The sequence below is a fragment of the Lycorma delicatula genome, chromosome 4, assembly GCF_047948215.1.
Source record: "Lycorma delicatula isolate Av1 chromosome 4, ASM4794821v1, whole genome shotgun sequence".
Lineage (NCBI taxonomy): Eukaryota > Metazoa > Arthropoda > Insecta > Hemiptera > Fulgoridae > Lycorma > Lycorma delicatula.
Window position 1 is genome coordinate 69,093,020 of NC_134458.1, and position 19,235 is coordinate 69,112,254.

At 29.2% G+C, this 19,235-nt stretch overlaps 1 protein-coding gene across 1 annotated transcript in view; it reads right to left on the reverse strand.

Moving 5' to 3' along the window:
• Window positions 1-1,969: 1,969 nt before the first annotated feature.
• The window catches only part of LOC142323516 (required for meiotic nuclear division protein 1 homolog), a 34,754-nt gene continuing 17,488 nt past the window's right edge, over window positions 1,970-19,235 (reverse strand). Inside the window, exons 5-6 of the mRNA XM_075363264.1 lie at window positions 18,402-18,599; window positions 1,970-2,662 (exon numbers count right to left, since the gene is read on the reverse strand). Of these exons, the coding sequence (XP_075219379.1) occupies window positions 2,435-2,662; window positions 18,402-18,599 (426 nt within the window). The 3' untranslated portion in view covers window positions 1,970-2,434. The remainder of the gene's footprint in view (window positions 2,663-18,401; window positions 18,600-19,235) is intronic.

Genomic DNA, 19,235 nt, shown 5'->3' on the forward strand with positions numbered 1-19,235 from the left:
ACGCGCATTGTTTATTGTTGTGCCCCTTTCCTCATAATGTCCCAGTACTGGGCCTTGTGAGTCACAAAAAAGCCTAAGCATTAGTTTTCCTGCGTATGGTTGGGTCTTGAACTTTTTTTTTTGCAGGGCAAATTTGGATGTTTCCATTCCATATTCTGCCACTTGCTCTCTGGCTCGTAATGATGGATCCGTGTTTTGTCACCAGTGATGATTCTGTCTAAGAAGATGTCCTGTTCGTTACCATAGCGATCCAAATGTTTTCGGCAGATGTCCAAGCATGTTTGTTTATGCAACTGTGTGAGTTGTTTTGGGACCCATCTCGCACAGACTTTATGAAACCAAGTCTGTTGTGGATGATTTCATAGGCACCATGACTAATTTGCAGATGATGTCGCACTTCATTGATACTTGTCTGTCTACGAAAACCATGTCACATGCATGCTCAATGTTTTCCTCATTTGTGGCAGTAAACGGTCATCCGGCTCCTTCGTCGTGCGTAACACTTGTGCGACCATTTTTAATTTTTCAATCCATTCGTAGACACTCCATTGTGGCAACACATTGTTCCCGTACTGTAACAAAAGTCTTCGGTGAATTTCGGCCCCTGACACCTTCCGACCACAAAAAATGGATCACTGAACGTTGCTGTTCTTTGGTGCAAACAGAAAGCGGAGCAGCCATAGTTAACGGCAGGGCAGCAATAATGGAACTAACCTAGCAACATCAAAACTGCACAGACATAACAAGAATTAAACCAAGCATGCGTCATTTACGCAACACGACAGTACTACTAACTTAAACAAAAATATAACTAAATTAAAGATAATAATTGACCTTGTAGTTTGTTACTTATTTCAATACATTAATTTATATTTTTGTTCATTTTAAATTATGTTGTTTTTATTTTAAGATATACAGGCATTATTTGAGCTATAGTTGCTTTATTTTATTTATACATTTTTCTGCTTGATAACAAATTTTTCTTGGCATTGAATCTGTTTAAATTATGTTCATTTTTAAATATCTTATCCTCAAGGTAATTAAACAGTGTTTCATTCTACTGAAGGTTGTCACATTTTGCTGATCTGACAAATTTGTTATAGTTTTTAACTATTTACTATTTATTTACTTACTATAAATAAAGAAATATTTAATCTTGATCAGTACATAATAACACATTACATATAGAACACATCAGAAATTGGTAGATATGCTACACCACAAATGAAAAAGGAACTGTTCAGCATTTGCCTTGTTGAATCAAGAGAAACTGTGGTAAAACTATTTAAAATATTGATCAGAGTAGCATCGCAAATTACGTAGTAAATTATAAAATAAAAAGACAGATGTGATAAAAATCCTTATTAATTATTTAAAACAACAAACACATAAAATAATAAATGAAGATACTAAATGTGCAAAATAACAAAAAAATAATTGACAATTCAGAAAATGTTAATGATAATCATTTGAACACATGCTGAACCGGATGTAGAAAATTTTTTTTTTTAATTTTTCAATTATTATCTTATAAAATTTTTTGTTATTTTTAATTAATTTTCTAGAATTCAATATTCACTATTGAGTGCATATGTTCCTATAATTGATTTACAGTTAAGAATTTTTTTTCTCAGACTTTTGTGTTTTTTAAATCTAGTATTAATAATTTTGTTATTAGGCCAATATATTTTATACCACATATATTGGAGTTAATTTTATATATGGCATTTAGTTCAATATGCATTTAGTTTTTGTTAAGTTTATTTGGAAATCAGGTTATTGTTTGTTTTATATATTAATTTTAAATTGAATTCTTTTAAAATGCTGATGAAAAGTATACAGACATATATGTATAAATACATAGATTTTACTGGTGATATGTAAGTTAGTTTGGGGATAATCATGTATGCTCCCATAATGACTTTTAATAAATAAATAGAACAATGAGGAAAATAAATCCTCTTCAGTGTACAAGAATAAATAATTTTATTTATCAAAATGTGGTAACAATTATAAAATCAGTCTTCTTCAACAAAATCTATAACAGCTTCTAAATTTATAAAACAACAAGCATATTGAATAGTAAAACAGATCAAAATAAATATTGTATGCAGACATTTATATAAAAATTAGTTCTTACAGAATTAAACATTAAATAATATTATCATATAATTACACAAGTCATTTTGGACAACTAAACTTAATTTCGCTAGTAATTTTGAACATGTATCAAGTATATTCAACAAAATTTTATAAAATCATTTCAAGGAATAAAAATTCTACAGTCTTAGTACCAATACTGATCAAGAATTAACACATCTAATTTTGAATATCAAGATCTAATGATATATAAAAAAAATAAAACAGGTAAAAAATTACATAAAAAAAAACAACAATAAATAAATTAACCACCATTTTCATATCTTTAACAAATTCACAGCCAATCATCTCTAAACCACATCTCAGCATCATTAGCATTATCACCAATGTAATTTATGATTGAGATATTGAATGAATCTTTGTTATAAAAAATTTCAATTCCAACCTCAGCCATAATAAGAATGATAATCATCCATTCTAAGCGAACATGGTGCGAGTCACTCAGGTGGGATGATATAAGATTTACAACAGCAAAGCAATAATTAATTTTTTCATTTATTACCTAAAAAAAATAATTAATATATCACACATATGTAGAAATAAACTTTAAAAATCAATCAAGAATCATTAAAACATCAGTATCAAATAAAAAAAGAAAAATTGAACCTTACCATTAAAAGATATAATAATTAAATACACTATTAAAAACCTTAATTGATAGTAGTTTGTCCATATGTAAATTTGCTTTGCAATAAAGAGAGAAGTTTAGTCAGTCAGCTCCCATTAATGGTCAAATTTACCTTCAGCTTTCTATCAACGTAGAACAATACCAGTATATTGTAATTTAACATGACTAGATTAAAAAAAATAATAACAGTTATATTTTTCGAGCAAATGATATATTGCAACTTTTTATATAACTTTTATTGAAACCTTTTATTGGTATAAACGTTTTCAGTTAAGACAATTGTTGTCTTGACAGTATAAATATATATAGTACATATACTTACACTTACATATTTTTTAATCACATCGTTAGAATAATTTGGGTTTTACGAAATTAATGTAATAGTGATACGGTTGATCTGGCTATTGTTTATATTTTCTTCTGACAATATTGTTATTCTTACTATTTTTTATGAATCATTACGAAGTCACATATATGATTGTTTATATTAACACTAAAGTGTAATGTGTAAACATTAATGAACTATAGTTATCAAACCACAGAAAAGGATGGAGGGATAATTAAACATTTCATAGTCAATTGTAGAAAACAGATTATGACATTTCTGAAAACAATTGAAATAATGTTTCAGTTAAAAATTTAATAACATTATGCATTATTAAAATATCCAAAGCATGAATCAATGATGTAACATCTTAAATGATTTCAAATTGTTTAAAAAAAAAAGATTTATTAATAATGGTAACAGCCACTGATAATATTTACTCAACAACTGAAATAGATGATTTAAAAAAAAAATTCTTACCGAAATTTGGCACAAATTACAAAATAGTATAAGATTAGAGAAAGTGCAGTTATACTTGCAATTTGATGATTGAATAACTGTAGCTGAATTATTGAAAAATAAAGAATGTAATTTTGAAAAAGAGGGTGCAAAAATGAACATGACAGACATGAAGAGATAATCACTAAGCTGACTATACAACTGATAGTGCAAATATCTGATGTGGTAAGAAGTTGCCTTCATTCATACCAATGTGCACTGGATAAGTTGGTTAATTATTTGAATAATTTAGAATCGCTTTCTAAACGTAAAATTATTTTTGGAAATAAGACAGTTTAAACAAACACTACAGGCTTTTTTGAAAATAATAAAAACAATTGTTAAAATTATAATTATTAACACCATTTTTTAGTTTGAATTAATTAAAATTTTGTTAATGATCGTTTTTAAAAGACTTATGTATATTGAAAGTCAGTGTTACTATTCACGATAATCGTTTGTAATGTCTAAGTTCATAATTTTTTATTTATGATATTCTCCACTTAAGAAAGTGATAACAAACACGGTGTAAATGTGCATGGTTTATTTTAGCATTTTTGATTTTTAACATCTTTAATATGTAGTTTAAATGAATTCAATCATGACTGAGGATGTAGGATCCTGCAAAAGTATTTCCATTTAAAATTAAGGTAAGGTGCGACTTATCTCTATTCTATAGAATATATAAATAGAATGTAAAATAAACAATGTGGTTTATATTAATAGAATTTAAAATATAATTTAATAGTAAAGAATAATATGAATAAAATATATATATATATAGTTTAGTAAAATCAATTTTATCGCATTGATAATGATGCTCTTATCAAAGCTGCTGTAGATAGCAGCACTTTTGGCAATATTAGTTTAACTATATATTAAACTGGTACAGTGCTGTATTTAGTGGCTACCCACAAAGATGTTAAAAAAAAATTAATTATTTGACTACACATATTTTATAGCTGTAATAACTTGGTATTTTAATGTGTAATTTTGAAATTTTAATTTTAATCAACTGATGGAGAGGAATTCCTCGAAAGCGCTGATACACGAGGGAGAATAATAAAAATTAAAAAATAAGGTTGGAGCTCTCATTTGGTTCTGCACTGTGGTGGATTGCTGAATTTTATTTTGCTTTTGAATATAATAATAAGAACACACACCCCAAATGTACAGTTGGATATAAAAAATGAAGGTTAACATACAAGTTTTTAGTATTTCATTAATTTTAATTCTTTAGGCTCCTTATCGCATAAAATACAGTACAAAAAAAATAACTGAAAGTAAACGGTGCTTCATATAAAATGCAACACATCTATCATAGCCTTATGTCAGTAAATATACTTAATGAAAAAGACATAATAAGTATGTTACTAAATACATTTTATTATCAAATTTTACAACACCTTAATTTTAGAGTAAATGCTGAAAGTGACTGCCATCTTTCTGAATGCACACTTTCACCCTTTTCACTGTGTCTCTAGCCACTGCTTTCAGAGTTAGTGACTGGATATTTAATACAGTCTGTTGCTGTAGACTTTTTGTCTTTAGGTAACCACAAAGAAAAGAATGATAGTGTCAAATCTGGAGAACTCGATGGCCATAAACATGACAAATGACACGATCACAAGGAATTATTAATGAAAGTAGTTACTGGATTTTTGAAATATGGTGTTCCGCTGTCACATTATAACCAACAGTATTATTGATCTTCCTTTTCTAAGAATGTAATGAATTTCAATAAAATATTCTGATATTGTTCAGTATTAATGGTGTACTAAAAGAAAATAGGACTAACAAATTTTTTTCATAATGTTGCACATCAGGAGCCTTTCATCTGCAAATGCAATGGTTTATTATCATGATATATGTGGGGATTTTTTCAGCACTTTAAATCCTATTGTTTTGACTGTTTACAAAGATGTCCAAATGAAACCATACTTTGTCAGAGAAAAATAGAGTCCATAACAAGAATCCCCTCCCACAAAAAATTAATGAAACCAATGACAATATTCTAGCCATTCTTCTATTTCAGGATGAAAAAGTTGATGAACTGTTTGAATTTGATATGGTTGTAGCTGCCAACTGTTTTGCTGCCTGATGAATGGTTGATTTCAGAAAATTAATTTCACCTGACAAGTGTCTACACAGGTCAACAAAAAAAATTTGGAACCGAGATAAAAGTAGGTGAATGACAATGTATTTTTCATGGTGAATCTTAATGTGAAATCAGTTTTTCTTCATCACCCTCAGATTTTTAGTTGTGACCCTTTAAAATATTGAGACATTTCTTAAATAATAGAATACATAAATAATAATAATAATTATAATTAAAAGTTCTACCTTTATTTTGCAGACATTTACGTTTATCTTAATTTCTTTTTTCTTATTTTCCTTTTGTGTTCAATGAAGTCTTCTCTTTTTAACATCCAGGAGTAGTCACTGATCATAGATTCATTCCATCTGCCTTAATAACGTTGTTCCATTTGCAATATTACTTGGTGGAACCTTTCTCCTTATTTGTCGCTGATGTCGCTCAAGTTTAAAGGAATAAAGTCCAAATGAAAATGTAAAAAATGAATTTTCAATGAGATTCTGTAGCCTAAATTCTTGTAGTTCATTAAGAATTCATTTATAAGCTGATCTTGGTTTTCAACTTTTTTTTTCAAAAAAACCAGTAACAACATCTTTGAATGATTCCATGCTGCCAGATCTTTAGGATTCAGTTTGTTGTCAAATATATTTTCACAAATTAATTTTCTTATTTGCGGCCTGATGAATATTCCCTCTTTTAATTTGGCTTCACTTAATTGTAAAAAATCCTCAGCTAAATATTTAAAGCCGTCTCCACCTTAATCTAATGCTTTTACAAAATTCTTCATCAGGCCTAGTTTTATATGTAGAGGTGGTAAAATAATATCATCTGCTTTGACAAGGGGAATATTGACAATATTTTCCTTTCCTGGGTAAACTAATTTCTTTTTGGCCAGTCTTTAACTGCGTAGTGCTTATCTGTAGCCCAACTATCCCACAAACACAAGAAACACATATATTTTGTAAAGCCACTCTGGAAACAGACAAGAAGCCCTATCACTTTCAGGTCAGTGATGATTCACCATGAATGTTCATCATACTTAATAGCTTATAAAATTTTTGACATACTTTCATATTTTTCTTTCATTCACACAGCATGTGCACTTGTATAGAAGAAAACTTATTCAAGTTATCCAACAGCACATGCCTTTCACCTTCTTTTTCACGAGTCTATAAACACCAATCATGAATAAAACATTCAACATCCAGTTCAGACATTAGCCATCTAACACCATGGCAAGAATAAATTAAACCATCTCTGCTAATGTATTTCAGTAAATTTTCATTTCGATTACTGTATACTGAAATTTTAGTATCCTTGTTTAATAAATTCCATTCTTTAAGTTGTGAACCTAGGAGTTCTGCATGTTGTTTCGATAAATACAAGTCACGAGTTAGATTGCTCAGTTCTGCTTGTGTCATGAGGTGTGGTTTAGTATTTGATTCTTCTAGAATGTAATTAATATATATTGAAGATGAGGATTCATCGGTTGAACCTTCTGGGGAATCAGAACTTTCTTTCCAAGAAGTCGGAGCAATCGGAATAGGTAAATCAACACCATGAAGTACTAGTCTTGTAGCTGAACCAACATTTTTGGGTATGCAATACTGCTTTTACTGTTTGAATTGAAACCAGTAACATTTGTTAAACAAAAATAGCAGTTATCATAATGGTTAGTAGACTCTTGCCAAATTATAGGTATGTCAAAAGGCAAATGCTCTTATTTCCTTTTAACCATCGGGTTAGTTTAACATGGCACTTGATGCATACATGTGTCACATTTGATGGCACTTGATGCATACTTGGGACACATTTTGAGTGTCCCAAGGGACACTCAAAATAATGTTTGTAAGCAGTTTTCAGCAGATTTGATACTGGTTTTCATTGACTTTTTGTGGTGAATTCTCCACATATGTAAAAAAAAAATATTTCAAGAATTTTTACAAGCCTAATTTTTATTCATTGTAAAATTCAAAACATTTTAATGAATGAAAGTAAACTGAAATATTTCAGAAATATTTACTTAATTGTTTCACCATGGAGTGCAATAAAACACAGCATGAAACACATACACACACACCTTAAAAATCTTGATATTCAAAAAAATAATACCAAAAGTTGTATTGACATAAACATCTTTCAGTAAATTTATGGCATCACTTATGGAAACAATCTTTATAATATGTGTATGATAAAACCACTACCACTACCATAACTAAGAACACAGCAAGTCATTCCAAGAGCTGAACTCATACTGAAAAAAATTTCTTCACGTTGAATTACTGATTACTTGATTCACTGGCATGTCTATACATGTCTGGATTGACATCATTCAACTGTTACGTATCAAATAGGTCTACAGCATGCATCACAATATAAATCAGATGTGAATAAGCAAACATACAGATGTACTAACTTATTTGTATTGTTTGTTCTACGAATGATGGAACAAATAAATTTACGGGGTTGTAACTTAACAACGTTACGTGAAGGGTTGTTTCAGAATACATATTTAGATTCAGCATATAAAATACTATACTCCCTTTTATTATACTTTACCTATTCCCTTTTCAGTTCCAGATTTTACGATAACCAGTGTTATTCTTTTGGTGAGGTACTAATCAGTCACTGATTTCAGTGACTGTCCCTTATCTTATTCAACACTGTCCCTTATCTTTTGTGGTCCTTGTCATTAATAGAACTTATCTCTAAACTTGTCTCTTGAGTCACTAACCTCAATACTTATAACTTATTAGGAACTGGTTTACTCAGTACTTATGACAAAAATCTTTTGCACTAATCACTGGTTGTGTACTTAAGTATGACTCAAAAATAAAAACATGTTCCTTTTGTGAAAACACAATCTTCTCACTAACAATGCATTGATTGTTCTGATCGCTTTGCTATGGCTACTAGTAGTAGTTTACCGCAATGGTGTTATGGTCATGTTGGATGTGTCCATTCCAGTAAGCATGGGGGAGTAAGGTAGTCAACTCAATTTTATAGAAGCCTGATTGGATAGTTTGTGTTTTATATAGGACACCTGTACATATAAATAATAATTAGGCCAAATAATGAAAGGAAATCTGTCACATAAACAAAAAATGGGTAACTACATAACAGATTAAATTCCATTCAAGCAAAAGATCACCTCCAAAGTGATAAATACATATATATTGTATATTAATTTTGTCTGCAACTAGATTTTGTTGGTTTCCCATTGGTCTTATCTATTTAACTTAAATTATGAATGAATTTCTGCAGTGGTCAGTACAGTTTGGCTGACAAGGTGAGGTGTGTTTTGCTCTGAGAATTTTGGATGAAAAACACTTGTAAAATTAGTCTAAAATTTTTGTTTGTCTTAAATACTTTTTAAATATTTTCAATTTTTATTTATTTATTTTTTTAATTGTATTTTATATAGTTAGTAACCTAAAGAATGAACACTTTTTCAAATAAAAGTTCTGAAACTGTATGACAACTTTCTTGTTTAAAAATATTAATATCCATCCAAGAAAATTTAACTATGTATAAACATATACTGAAAATTTGTGTGGATACAAATAACAAGAACTCTACATTAATCCTTTCAGGACTACATGATATTTTATGTAACTATTCAGATTATGCTATGTAATTTACCTCCAGTGTGTGAATAAAGTGCTATGCTTATATTTGACAACTTGCAGTTCTTTAGAGGTCAAGGGGAAAATTGGCCACTCACAAGCAGCGAGTCAATCTGGCGAGAGCCGCATTGTTGGACCGTGTTGGAGTTCCTTGATGCGGTTGCTTTGTTCAACATCAATAGTTTGCCTAAGGGAAAGCGCTTTAATGGTGGATAGGTATTGCTGGCATTCAGCGGCCTAGACATGGCAGCGAATTGCTGTCTTTGACAAAATAAATTTAATTATTGATAGTCATATATGTTTTAGTAGTTGACGGGGTGCGCCTACCCATTTTAGTGATATATGACAAGTGGCCAGTGGGACACATAAGCGAGTGGTATATGGTACCATGCTTATTCCGGTCACGCGTTTAGGTTAGCTCTAGGAGCTAGTTTTAACTGGTCGCTAAACTGTTTTGAGGCTCAGTAGCCGTTTGTGGCACAGACAGTCAGTCTTATCTTTAGGGCAACTGAATAGGGTGGTGGCGGGAGAAATGCAAGCAAACCAAACCAAACTTGCAGTTCTTAAAAAAAAAATTCATAGCATTATTTTTTAACCAAATTTTATGATTTTGTTTGAAATTAAGCGTTCTTTAATGTCAGATAACCAAAAATATTATACTATATGTAAAAAAATAGAATCTTTCATTACCTAAATTTTTCTTCAGAAATTTTCCATTTTGAAATAAGTTAGAAAAATATGTAATTTGTAAAACTTATTATTACATAAAAGTCACAACAGTTTTATATATTTATTTAAGTTTTTAAGTCAATGCTGAGAAAAAAATTTCACAGATTTTTTTGAATAAAAATAAACAAAATTAATAAATTCAACTTACCAGCAATTAAAATATAAAATATCAAGATCTTTTGGTTCTTAAAGCATCGTCAGGAGAATTAAAATGTTACAAAATAAAGTCAAGATTAAAATAAAATAACAGTCATGATTGTATGGATGTTATCAATATACTGAATTGTTAACAGTGCAGCACTGCAATTTTCAATAAAAGTTGGGCTTAAACATTGTCAACTCACCGATCATTTTATATAAAACATTTAAAGATTTAGATACACAATATATAAATGAATTAATTGAAATGAGTAAATTATGTTGTGAATGTAGTTTTTTTCACTTTTAACAATCAATATTATAAACAACCATTTGGTTTAACAATGGGAGAACCTTTATCAGCAACTATACAAAAAATATACCTACAATTTTTAGAAGATAATTCTATCAAACAAATCTTAATCCAGCATGATGTTATGTTTGTATTAAAACGGTATGTCGATGATACCATACTTATATACAATGAAAACAATCAAAAAGAACCCTATATAATTTTGAATAAATTTAATAATATTGAAAAAATGTAAAATTTTTTATGGAAACAGAAAATAACAATTGGTTAAATTTTTGAACATAAAAATATATAACTACAAAATAAATAATAAAATTAATTTAGAAATATTTCGTAACATATTTTTAAATGACAATTAATTACAGTTCATTCCATCCATCGTCCCAAAAAATGGCTGTTTTCAATGCAATTGTATATAGAGCAATACATTATTTAAAATATGATAAAGACTCCCTAAACAAAGAAATTGAAATAATTATAAGTATTGCCCAAATGGTTATAGTATTAATACAATAAATAGATTATACAAAAGAATAAATAATAAAATTAATACAATAAACAATATAGAATTATTGGCTAATAAAATTGAAAAAAAAAAATATATATATATATACACCATATAGTAATAAAATTTTACAAAAAAAAATTAACATACCAGCTTATACAACAAATAACAAATTAATTAAATATATTAATAATGATTACCATAAAACATTAAATATTAATAATTGTAACTTGTAAAAATTAGAAAAAGGGAGTGTACAGTCTGAATTGTGAAGATAGTGATATGAAACATATTGGTACGACCAACCGTAAATTTTCTATACATATAAAAGAACATATTGATAGCATTTTCAGTATTTTCATTTAACAAAGATGGAGGCGCCTTCCTTGGTAAAATATTCCAGAGGTAAACTAGTCCCCTGTTCGGATCTCCAGGTGGGGAATATTAAGGAAGGGGTCACCAGAAAATTGAAAAGAAAAATAGCATTCTACAAGCTGTAATGTTAGAAGTCTAAAAAAGGATGGTAGGTTAGAAAATTTAAAAAGGGAAATGGATAGGATAAATGTAGATGTAGAAGGAATTAGCGAGGTTCGGTGGGAAGAGGAAAACGACTTTTGGTCACGTGATTTAAGAATAATTAACTCAGCTTCAAATAATGGGCAGGCAGGAGCAGGTTTTGTAATGAACAAGAAGATAGGGAGGAAGAGGGTAGAGTAATTCAAAATGTATAGTAACAGAATCATTGCAATAAGCATAAAATTGATACCTAAACCGAAACAATTGTTAATGTCTATATGCCTACAAGCGCCCATGTGATGATGAGGTAGTGTGTATATGAAGAAGTTGACGAAGCAATTAAACACATAAAAGGGGATAAAAATTTAATAATAGTTGGAGATTGGAATGCAAGCATTGGAAAAGATAAGTAAGGAAATATAGTGGGTGAATACGGGCTGGGCAAAAGGAATGAAAGAGGGGACCGACTTATAGAATTTTGCAAGAAGTATAATTTAGAAATTGCCAACACCCAGTTTAAAAATCATAAAAGAATATACAAATGGAAAAAGCCAGGTGATATTGCAAGGTATCAGATAGATTATCATGGTTAAGCAAAGATTTAGAAAACAACTCGTCGACTGCAAAACTTATCCTGGAGCAGACATTGATAGCGACCATAATTTAGTATTAATGAAATGTAGATTGGGGTTTAAAAACCTGAAGAAAAGGTGTCAGATGAATCGGTGGAATTTACAAAAGCTTGAGAAAGAGAAGGTAAAGGAGATTTTTGAGGAGGACATCGCAACAGGACTGAGTAAAAAAAAAAGGTAGAAAATGTAGAAGAAGAATGGGAGAATGTTAAAAAGGAAATTCTTAAATCAGTAGAAGCAAACTTAGGTGGAACAAAGAGAACTGGTAGGAAACCTTGGATTTACAAGATATATTGCAGCTGATGGATGAACGTAGAAAATATAAGAATGCTAGTGATGAAGAAAGTAAAAGGAACTATCGACAATTAAGAAATACAATAAACAGGAAGTGCAAACTAGCGAAAGAAGAGTGGATTAAAGAAAAGTGTTCAGAAGTGAAAAGAGAAATGAACATTGGTAAAATAGACAGAGCATACAGGAAAGTTAAGGAAAATTTTGGGGTACATAAATTAAAATCTAATAATATGTTAAACAAAGATAGTACACCAATTTATAATACGAAAGGCAAAGTCAACAGGTGGGTGGAATATATTGAAGAGTTATACAAAGGAAATGAATTAGAAAATGGTGTTATAGAGGAAGAAGAGGAAGTCGAAGAGGATGCAAGGGGAGAAACAATACTGAAATCTGAATTTAAGAGAGCATTAAAAGATTAGAGTAGCAGAAAGGCTCCTGGAATAGATGCAATGCCTGTAGAATTACTGCACAGTGCAGGTGAGGAAGCGATTGATAAATTATACAAACTGGTGTGTAATATTTATGAAAAAGAGGAAGATCCATCAGACTTCAAAAAGTGTTATAGTCATGATACCAAAGAAAGCAGGAGCAGATAAATGTGAAGAATACAGGACAATTAGCTTAACTAGCCATGCATAAAAAATCTTAACTAGAATTCTGTACAGAAGAATTGAGAGGAGAGTGGAAGAAGTATTAGGATAAGACCAATTTGGTTTCAGGAAAAGTATAGGAACAAGGGAAGCAATTTTAGCGCTCAGATTAATAGTAGAAGGAAGATTAAAGAAAAATAAACCAACATACTTGGCATTTATAGACCTAGAAAAGGTAACGATAACGCAAACTGGAATAAAATGGTCAGCATTTTACAAAAAATAGGGTTCAAATACAGAGATAGAAGAATGACTGCTAACATTTACAGGAGCCAAACAGCAATAGTAATAATTAAAAAACATAAGAAAGAAGCCGTAATAAGAAAGGGAGTCCGACAAGGATGTTCCCTACCCCTGTTACTTTTTGATCTATATAGAACTAGCAGTTAATGATGTTAAAGAACAATTTAAAACCGGAGTAACAGTACAAGGTGAAAAGATAAAAATGCTACGATTTGCTGATGATATAGTGATTCTAGCCGAGAGTAAAAAGGATTTAGAAGAAACAATGAACGGGCATAGATGAAGTCCTACGCAAAAACTATCGCATGAAAATAAACAAGAACAAAACAAAAGTAATGAAATGTAGTAGAAATAACAAAGATGGACCACTGAACGTGAAAATAGGAGGAGAAAAGATTATGGAGGTAGAAGAATTTTGTTATTTGGAAAGTAGAATTACTAAAGATGGACGAAGCAGGAGCGATATAAAATGCCAAATAGCACAGATGAAATGAGCCTTCAGTCAGAAATACAGTTTGTTTACATCAAAAATTAATTTAAACATCAGGAAAAGATTTTTGAAAGTATATGTTTGGAGCATAGCTTTATATGGAAGTGAAACTTGGATGATCAGAATACCTGAGAAGAAAAGATTAGAAGTTTTTGAAATGTGGTGCTACAGGAGAATGTTAAAAATCAGATGGGTGGATAAAATGACAAATGAAGAGGTGTTGCGGCAAACTGATGAAGAAAGAAGCATTTGGAAAAATATAGTTAAAAGAAGAAACAGACTTATAGGCCACATATTAAGGCATCCTGGAATAGTTGCTTTAATATTGGTGGGACAGATAGAAGGAAAAAATTGTGCAGGCAGGCAATGTATGGAATATGTAAACAAATTGTTAGGGATGTAGGATGTAGGGGATATACCAAAATGAAACGACTAGCACTAGATAGGGAATCTTGGAGAGCTGCATCAAACCAGTCAAATGATTGATCACAAAATAATGATAGTATTAAAAATAATGAACCTGAAAATTCTAATTATGCTAAACATATTTTGGATAATAATTATACATACAATCCAAATACATTTTAGATATTTCTTATAATTATTTTAATGTATGTAATTTAGAAAAATTCCATATATATGGTAATCATAAAAATCTTATTAATGAACAAAGAATTTTTTAGAGGATAAATTATTTAAACAGTCTTAAATATAAACATAAAGAGATAATGGATAAAAACAATTAAAATATCATTAATTGTTATAACATGGTTTCTGTTAATTTAATTTTATTCCACCATAGTAGATTTTACATTTTAATTCAGTATATTGATAATATCTGTACAGTCATGACTGTTATTTTATTATAATCTTGACTTTATTATGTAATATTTTAATTCTCCTGACTATGGTTTAAGAACCAAAAGATCTTGATATTTTATATTTTAATTGCTGGTAAGTTGGATTTATTAATTTTACTTATTTTAATTTTATTAGATCATATCAGCGAAATACATGTTTAAGAAATTTATTTTTTTGAAATACTTGTGCATTATTTTCACTATTTCCATGTAATCAAACAGTATACAAATAACTTGTTATATAAAACTAATTTAGAATATTTAGTGTCACTCAATAAATTTAATAACAAAAAAAGAAAAGAAACACAGTTAAATTTAAGTAAAAAAAAAACTTCAGAATTATAATTGGGACTTCTACTATAAACAGCTAACAATAAATCATTGCTAATATAATTCTCTTCCAATTCTCTACTTATAGTGTTTTCACTTAAAGGTGACCTGCTTCTCTTCATTGTTGATTTTATAATGTAAAACAATGAATAAACAACAAAAATCAACACAAAAACGAATTTCAATAATTTTAACTAACTCGGTTTGTCATAAAACGATGCTAGATGAACACAATAAATTTATGATTGGTGTTTCACAAAATTAGCAGTATAATGAGATATATATATATATATATATATATATATATATATATATATATATATAAATCGATAAACAAGCACATTTTGGTACTAGTTCATAATTAATCATCTAAGAAAAATCCACTGTATGTTGCATAAAAATCATAATATTCGATATCCTAAAAACTGGATATTAGCACTTTGTGCATAGACAACAGAGCTCCTGAAAACGGGACATCAGCATTTTAAGAATAAACCAAAAACATCCGGAAAACTGGACATTCAGCACTGAAGGGTTAATGTACAGTTGTAAGAAAAAAGTATATATGGCTATTCATTTCTGGCTATCAAAATAAAAAATGTTCTATGAACAAACCAGTTATTTCCCTTTGTTTTTCTTCTGCTTACCATTTTGTATATATATTTTAAAACTAAAATAGGAATCATTATATTATTTGATAAATATGTTTACAATATCTTTAAAAAATTATGCTGTAAACACATTCACAAATTTGAAAATGCCCCCTCTTAATTTTTTACATCTTAGTAATAATTAGTTTTATCAACATACATTTTATTAACTGAAATTCTCAGCCTTTTATGATAAACAAAATGACACCTTATTTTTTAAAATCAGTAAATAAACACCCAAGTAATACAGAAAATTGATGACAATTTTTAGCTGGGTTTAATTTGCAACGCTAATAATTTCTAAACTGAAATTATTAAAATAGTTCCAATTAAATTTAGCAACATTAATACAGTTTTACATTTATAATAAAATTGTATTACAGCTATATAGAGTATGGTGCTGCCTAACACTATAACAGTAATCACTTATTTCTATTCTAGTAATTTGTTTTATTTTTATTTTCACTGATTCTGAGTTTTTCTATTTTTGAAAAGAGATTATTAATAAAATCGTTTTGATACCAGTTTTTCTTTACTTTTTCAAAATAGAAATTTGATCTCTTACTGAATCTATATGCATCTTATTTACAGACTGGCACTCTGCATCCGAGCTGAAGCACACTGCCTGTTTGCAAAACATTTTCCTTGCCACCACCATTTGCCAACCAAAAGATTTTTTTGTAATTTTGCTTTAAATATTAACAGAAACTGGGAACATTTCTCCTAGAACTCATGGTCAAGGAAGTCTACAAAGCACAAGAATACTGCAGTTGGAAGGAGTATTAGAGTATATAGAGGAAAATCTAAAGGCTGGTACAAAAGGACTGTATATATGAACAAATTATCTACTACAGTGATGACTGTTTGGAGAATTCTATAAAGTCAACAAGGTACTGCTAAGTATGATGTAAAAACTGTGCAAGTGATATTGATCATCTGCCAAGACCAGTAATTTGTAGGGTAATTTTAAAAGAACTGATAACTTATCTGCAAGTTTTCTCTATAATAATGTTCATTGATGAAGCTGGATTCAATCAAAATAAAGCTTCAGTTACCTTTTTCATAATAACCGTTGTTGAGCATGAGAAAAAATCCTTATTTGTTTGATAGCTGAATCCTTGACCATTACATGATCAAGGATTCAGCTATCATTTTCGTTTGGGCTTGTAACATTGTCAACTCAATGATCAATCCATATGTTTGGACAGCACAATTGAATGGTGAGAATTATTACAATTTCCCAGAAATATTCCTACAAATTGTTTGAAATTCCTCTGGTAACTATGAATAACATGTGGTTCATCCACGATGGTTTCCACCACACTTCAGTATCACAGTATACCAATACTTGGATGATTACTTCCCTGAAAGGTGAATTTGTCGTAGAGGGGCACTAGCTGAACTGCAAGACCACCTGATCTAAACACAATATACCTCTACCCGTGGGGACACAAAAAAAAGTACAGTTTACAGTACACTTTGTTCAGTGTTAGAGATCTTCAGCAAAAAACTGGTGAAGTAGCTGTAATGTAGCACAGTTAATACAGGAATTCTTGAAAGAGTGAAACAGTTGTTAGAATGTTTACTGTACAATATTGCCACCAATTGAAGCCACTTTGAAAATTTGATTAAGGAGATTTTAAAGTAAAACTGGTATACAATTATATATGTCTATTTAATATTTATATTGTTTAAATTCTACTCAAATTTAAATAAATTTGTTGTTTATTGTGATTGTGTCAAATTTATTAAACAAAATTGTTTTTCTATAACAAATAATTTTCACTCAATCACTGTTCAGAGTAGGGCTTGTAAAATGGTGGACAACTCTATTTATTAATGATTAGTATTTTAATTTATTTCACTACTTTTAAATTTAATAAAAAAAACATAATTTTTCAATGTAAATAATGATTCACAAGTTAGTTTATTTACAGTAAATCTAATCAGACATTATTTAGTGTCAAAAGTATGAAAGAAACTCAAGCTGTTCAAATTAATTAGATTTATAATGGTGGAGATGAAATCCAGCTGAAAATTATATCATCAATTCTCTTTAATAACTTGAATATTTTTCAGCAGATTTTCAAAAACAAGATGTGATTTTTTTTATAATGAGAGACTTAACGTTTTAGCTAACAAATATGTATTTTGATAAAATTAATGATTACTGAGATATAAAAGATTAAAAAATTGATCTGGACCCCATTTTGGAATTTGTGACATGTTTATACTGCAACTTTTTATTTATTAGAGAAAATTGTGTATCAAATTTTATGATTCCTCAATCTGACCTTGAGGTACAGATTTTTCTTTAAAAACACAAAATGGCCACACAACAAAAAAACACAAAATGACAGAAGGAATTTTTTCCATAGAATGTTTTTTGTTAATTTTGATACGAAGAATCTGAAAATGAGTAGCACATATACAATTATACTTAGTACATAATTTTTAATTATAATTTTCTTTCACATTCATTATTCGTAACTATTTTTAAATTTAATGACTTGAATACATTTTATATGTATTCAATGTTAAAATAGTGACTATTATTCGTAGCTATATTAATTTTGATTGTAATGAGTCTAAAGATCTTTCAATATAATAAATCAATTGCTCAATCATGAATGCTGAATGTGTGTGTGTATGTGTGCACACAGTATACACAAGGTTACAAACATGAATAATTTACTAAAAATAAATGCATAAATACCTTTGTTCGTTTAGGTACAGACAAAAACCTTATTATCTTAATATACAACTTTTCCAGTGAGTGTTTGTTCCAGTAAAAATCAGGAATACCTAACAGATCTGATGAGAGATTAATAGCATTCCGCAATGCAAATAATTCACCAGTTTTTTGTAAAACCTGGTGGCGAGATATTTGAACAGGTTTTCCTAATCTCAAATCCTGTAAAAAAAACAAAAACAATAAATACATAAGTCCCTAATTAATAAACCTGATTATTAAGCTTTTAATAACTTAAAATTGAATATTTCATGTTAAAAAAATCTTCCCTCTTTTTACAGAAATAATGTTTTATTTGATCATTTTTTTTTGTATATTTCATCATGTGGCAACAAACCGCCAGACTCAAGAGTGCTAACTAATGGCTCTTGTATCTTGTGAGACATTAAAGCTTTTGTGCTTTCTAAAAAGATGCTGGCACCATCAAAGTCTGTGGCTTTGAATTTTTTCATAAATTAAAATAGGTTAAAGATGTTTACAAATGGCTTTTACTGGTTCTGAACATTCCACGGTCTTTTCTAGTTCAATTTTAAAATTTATGATAAAAGTAAAGGCAGAAAGGCAAAATGTTCAAATTAGCCATTTCTGTCAACCTTCACACTCAGCTGTTATTTTGTTTATATTTTGCATATAAACAATTTTAAATAATCAACTACCCACAGCAAAGTGATATAGGGACTGAAAAGAAAAAAGTGGGCAATAGAGCAAAGGTTTTATTAAAAATAATGGAAGATGGGCTAAAATTATTACAATTTATAATATTAAATAGGATAAATCCAACCAATATAATTATATGGT